The sequence below is a fragment of the Moschus berezovskii genome, chromosome 19 (genome assembly GCF_049115385.1).
Source record: "Moschus berezovskii isolate FMDL1 chromosome 19, NW_MosBer_1.0, whole genome shotgun sequence".
Lineage (NCBI taxonomy): Eukaryota > Metazoa > Chordata > Mammalia > Artiodactyla > Moschidae > Moschus > Moschus berezovskii.
Window position 1 is genome coordinate 58,661,786 of NC_142478.1, and position 6,000 is coordinate 58,667,785.

At 45.2% G+C, this 6,000-nt stretch overlaps 1 protein-coding gene across 2 annotated transcripts in view; it reads right to left on the bottom strand.

Moving 5' to 3' along the window:
* The window catches only part of LOC148774885 (uncharacterized), a 68,570-nt gene extending 67,286 nt beyond the window's left edge, over nt 1–1,284 (bottom strand). For both annotated transcript variants that reach the window (XM_088828198.1, XM_088828199.1), the window contains exon 1: nt 306–1,284. In XM_088828198.1, coding sequence (XP_088684324.1) covers nt 530–1,066 — 537 coding nt within the window. In that variant the 5' untranslated portion in view covers nt 1,067–1,284 and the 3' untranslated portion in view covers nt 306–529. The remainder of the gene's footprint in view (nt 1–305) is intronic.
* Nucleotides 1,285–6,000: the final 4,716 nt, after the last annotated feature.

The following is a 6,000-nucleotide window of genomic DNA, read 5'->3' on the forward strand; positions in this document are numbered from 1 at the left end:
CCTCACCCTCACCTTTTGCTTTTGAAGGGGCTTGCTGAAAGCTTTCAGTAACCTTGGGGTTTTTAGGGTATGAGCCACCCTCTCCTTGTATGAACCTATAATAAACCTTTCTCTGTTTCAAACTCTATAGTTTTATTATTGATTGGCCTCACTGTGCCTGGGGCAAGTGCACTTGCAATTTGGTAAAGAATAAGGAGGGAAGTGGGGGGATGGATGAGTGAGTGGCTCCCAAAGCTACCCAGCGGGCAGGTGCCTCCCCAGGCATCCCCACTCGGCCTCAGTCATCGCCGGAAGGTCGTCCTCACCTCCAGCTTAGCTGTCAGTTCCTGTGCGTCTGCTCACCGTGCCGACTCTTGTCTTGGTTCCTCTCCAGCAATGCCTTGCCCCCTCGGGTCGCTAACACCAGATCCTTCTGCCGGATTCTGGCCGGGCGCGGTGGTTGCAGTCCGACCCTCTCTGGGCTTGTCCTGGGGATGCTCCCCGGGTTCGGAAGGCCGTTCCCTGGCCGCCAGCAGCTCCAGTTCCTTCTCTAGCGCCAGTTCCAGCTCCGCGGGGCCCCTGGAAAGGAATTGAGGGCGGAGACAGCACGACGGATTGCGACCTCAGCCGCGGCAGGCAGCCTAGTGCAGCAGGAGCTCTTCAGCCTGGCGGGCGTTGAAGCGCGGCCTCCAGGCCCAGGCAGAAGGCGGGCGCACTTGACCCGCGCGGAGCCCTCAGCGGTGCAGCTGGCCGGCCGGCGCCAGGCGGCAGGGTGGAGGGGCCCCGCCGCGCCGGCTGGCCGCGCCCTTCCACCGATCCCGGGCTCAGGGGGTCGGCGCTTGCTGGGGAGGAGGGGGTGACAAAGGATGAGGAAGGGGAGACTGAGGGGACAGGAAGCAGGAGGAAGGTTGCGAGGGGGAACCGCCGGGTGTTCAGTGTCTCTGTTGCTGCTAGGTGGGGCTGCCGCGGTCGCCCCGGCAACGCCTCGCGGGGCGCTCTGCTGTCGCTGCGACGCTCGGTGGAGCCGAGCTCCTTGTCCCTTGGCTCGGCGGCAGCAGCAGCGACGGCGGTTCCAGGTCGCGCGCATCACAGCCCCGCGAGTTCCTCCCTGCCCGCCTTAGCGCCTTCAGTTCTCCCGGCCGGTGGCACCCCCTCTCCCTCCCCCTTGCCGGCGCCTGAGGCGCGCGGGCACCTGTTCACCGCGTCCGCGAGCGATTCGCCGGTTCGTGGATCTCCTCAGCGACGCCGGCGGCCTGAACCCCTGCGCGCGCCACCTGTGGAGACCGCTGTTGTCTTCCTAACGGTCTCGGCGCTTCCCGGGTGCGGCCACGCCCCCGGCCTCACACCCACCTCTCGGTATGGCCCCGCCCCTACACGTTGACTTCGGGGTGTGGCCTCGCCAGCACCTCTGAGCACGGCCCCGCCCCCAGCCTGGTTCCTGGGCGCCAGGCCTCACTCCTGCTTCGGGCTTAGGAGTTCCTGTGTGTTCAGTGGGTCTCAGTCTTAGGTGGTCTCCAAAGGAACTGAGAACATGTCTCCAGCCACGATTTGGGGTCTGATTCCCCGTGAGTGTTAAGCAGTCAGGAGAGGGAGCGCTAGAGAGCAATAGAAGAGATGACTTCAGTATCCCAGCGTCTTGATGATGACGCAGGAATATAAGAGATCAGATGCTTTGGAGACCTGCAACTCCGAAAGAAAGGGGTTCTATTTAGAAATAATGGGGAAAAAACCGCTCACAGGCGGGAAATACGAAGCAAACATTCTGCCCAATACTATCTGTTTATTCGACACTATATGCCATGTCTTGTTTTAAGTGCTAAATACGCATTATCTTCACAAGAATCTTATAAAGTCAGTAAGTACTATCACTCTTCCCATTTTACAGAGAAGGAAACTGAGGGCTTGAGAGATAGGATCAGGCAGACTGACTCCAGGGTTCGCATATATTGCTATTCTTTACTTTCCTCACATATAAATCTTGAGGAAGATAAATGATAATTGTGAGCAAGATGGCCTGGGTCGATATTCAAGATGATATCAGGAAAGTTTCCTGCAATAACCAAACCAAGAACTGAAGAGTCTACTAGTGATTCCAGTCAGTTCTGGCTTTGACCTCATTAGTGATGTTCTGTCTCATGTCTTCAGAAAGTCTTATCTGAAGCTAGAATTGGTTCCTTTCCTCTTGGACAACCCATTTTTAAGTTAAGTCACACTTTGCTTCTTTTTATCACAATAAGATGGAAATTTCAGCTGAAATGCGTCAAATGATTTCTCCTAACTTCTTCTCCTTGTTAAATTCAGAGCCTAACAATACTCAGGTATATGCATCACTTTCTACCCTCAGACTGAAGGAGACAATCCCAAAGGTCCTGAGCCTCAGAGCTGTCTTTATTCTCTTGTGGATTGAAAAGGAGACAGACAATAGAGACAATTACTCTCACATCAATCTGAGAGTAAGCTTTGAGAGTTGACCATGGTATCATTCCAACAAAGCACAGTTCTAACACTTTTTATTATATTCCCTTGAGCAGAAATCGTGGGCCCATGGTGAAACCCAACTGCAAATCCCTTTTGTCTTTTTTGATCAGGAAAGGAGAAGTTACTCCTAAAAATAGATTAGGGACAAGAGCAAATAGAATTCTTAATCAAAAGAGGCTTCAGCTATTTATTTTGCCTTAATGCAGACTTGCTGCCTATCTTTCCCCAAAAGTCTGTCTTGCCTTCCTTAAATTCAGTGGTCCTACTCTATTAGACTTGCCTGATCCTGTGAAAATGAACTATTACAATGCTAAAGATAATTCTAATTTCTGAAGATCCTTCCTCACAATGTTCCCTTGCCTAACCTGACTATGAAGCAATCATTTGCTGCTGCAGGTTTGGCACTAGGTACTATTTTCCCATGAATAGTCAAAGGAGACCAGCCCAAGTTTGGAAAACTATTTAGAGTAATCGTTCGTACATTTTTGGTCCCAGAACCTTTTACATTCTTAAAAAATGAAGTTCTTAAAAACCTTCAGTTTATATAGGTTTAGATATCAACATTCACTGTATTAAAAATTTAATGTTTTAAAAATACTTATAATAAACCCATTATGTGTTAACATAATATATTTAATGAAAAATAACTATTCCCAAGCCAAAAAAAGAAGAACAAAAGGAATGGCATTCTTTTTTATTTTTGCAAATCTCTTTAACGTTTAGCTTAACAGCAGAAAATGGATTTTCATATCTGCCTCTCCATTCAATGTAAAATGTTTTGTTTTGGTTGAAATATGTGAAGAAAACCCCAAGGATTTGGTTGGGAAAATGAGGAATATTCTCATAGCCTTTTATGATTGTCAAGGGTATTTTTCTTTGATAATATACTGAAATTCAACAGTAGCTTCTTACAGGTTAGTTTCAATGTGGAATCTAAAACCTGAAGGAAATCCACTCATCTTTCTTCCACAAATGGCTTTTTTACCCATATGTGACTAATTCTTTGTGTGTGTGTGTGTATGTGTGTGTGTGTGTGTGTGTATGTGTGTGTGTGTATGTGTGTGTGTGTATGTGTGTGTGTGTATGTGTGTGTGTGATTGATTCTTTAACAGTATGTATCAGTATTTGGGAAATAATGGTTCACTGAGTGATGCAGATCTTCCAAATGCTGTTTTATGTCTTTATGTATTTCAAAACTCCATTCATTAATATCACCACTGATCTCATCAGAAAAATCTTTAAGTATTGGCAAGCTCTCAAGCTCACTGGGGTTAATATGCTGCTGCTGCTGCTAAGTCACTTCAGTCGTGTCCGACTCTGTGCGACCCCATAGATGGAAGCCCACCAGGCTCCCCCTTCCCTGGGATTCTCCAGGCAAGAACACTGGAGTGGGTTGCCATCTCCTTCTCCAATGTGTGAAAGTGAAAAGTGAAACTGAAGTCGCTCAGTCGTGTCCGACCCTTAGCGACCCCACGGACTGCAGCCTACCAGGCCTCCATCCATGGGATTTTCTAGGCAAGAATACTGGAGTGGCTTGCCATTGCCTTCTCCAGGGGTTAATATGAGTTTTCCAAAATTCTTATTTTCATTGGAAAGCTCCAACTTTATCATTGGTAACCATAGTTTCTATTGTTTTCCTTGAAGTGACAGTCTTGCTACATTCATTTTTGAGAAAATATCTGCCAAATACCCAAATCTGAACACAGTCTATCCGTCATTCATTTAAGGAAAAATGACGTTCCCCAAAAAACATGATTAGTTCAACCCCTAAGTCAAACAGTTGTACAAAGGTTTTATCTCAAAACAACAACGTACTTAGGTATACAACAGAAGTGCTTTATGGGTACTTCAGTTTCATCAAATGGAGTATTAAAAAGATATTTACTCAAGGAATGGGATTTAATAAAAGTAATGTTTCATCAGACACATTCTCAAATGAAACTAGCTTCTTTCTTCTTCTTGTGAACAAATAGTAGTGAAGAATAACATGTCTATGAGTACACTTTGGTACCACTGCCATGAATCATGCTAAGCTATCAGTAATGTTATCTACACTATTCTTTTCACACCACCAAGACCAACATAGTGAAAAATAAAAATAGTATTATACAGTTAGTATTATGTTTACGAACATGAAATTATGAAATAAAATATGAGATTATGAAATTAGCTTTACTGTTGTTAATACTGTTAGAATTACTATCAATGCAATTATTATGAAAATAGTGCTGACTTTGCTGACCCTCTGAAAAGGTCTTTAGAGCCTCAGGAGTTGATGAACCATGCTGAGAATTGCTGATTTAGAACCATTCAAGACAAGTCAACCTTAAACTAAGAAGAATTAAAAAGTACCTTCCCACATGGCACTTAGTTGTTGGTGGTGTCCAACTCTTTGAGACCTCATAGACTGCAGCATGCCAGGCTTCCTTGTCCTTCACCGTCTCCTGGAGTTTGCTCAAATTCTTGTCCATTGAATCAGTGATGCTATCTAACCATCTTATCCTCTTTTAGCCCCTTTTCCTCCTGCCCTCAATCTTTCCCAGCATCAGGGTCTTTTCCAATGATTTTGCCCTTTGCATTAGGTGGCCAAAGTATTGGAGCTTCAGTTTCAGCATCATTCCTTCCTAAACAGTTGATTTCCTTTAGGACTGACTGGTTTGATCTCCTTACTGTCCAAGGGACTCTCAAGAATCTCCAGCACCACAATTTAAAAGCATCAATTATTCATCATTCAGTCTTTTTAATGGTCCAGCTCTCATATCCATATATGACTACTGGAAAAACCATAGCATTGACTATAGAGACCTGTGTCAGCAAAGTGATGTCTCTGTTTTTTAATATGCTGTCGAGGCTTGTTGGGCTTCCAAGGTGGCACTAATGGTAAAGAACCTGCCAGCCAATGCAGGAGACATAAAAGAGGTGGAGTTTGATCCCTGGGTTGGTAAGATCCCCTGGAGGAGGGCATGGCAACCTGCTCTAGTATTCTTGCCTGGAGAGTCCCATGGACAAAGGAGCCTGGCTGGCTACAGTCTGTAGGGTCATAGTCAGACACTGAAGCAACCTAACGCATGCATATATGCTACGTTTGTTATGAAAATTAGTGCCAGGATTCAAAACACAAAGCAAAGATATGAAAACCCACAGACTTCTAAGAAATCTATTATTTAGTTTATTCTGCTTCATGCTAGAATAATAGTGGCTAAAATATACATAATTTCATTCCTTAAATCCTTTATATAACATCTCATTTAATCCCCACAGTAACCTTATGATGATCATATATAACAATAGTATGTACTGTGACATGATACTATGATGCTACCTAACTCTAAAGTGCTTGCTTTTAGTTACTAAGCATCATATTTTTATCATTTTTATTCCTTTAAAATACATTTGCATCAATATTGCTTTGCTGCTGCTACTGTTGCTAAGTCACTTCAGTCATGTCCAACTCTGTGCGACCCCATAGACAGCAGCCCACCAGGCTACCCTGTCCCTGGAGTGGGTTGCCATTTCCTTCTCCAATGCATGAAAGTGAAAAGT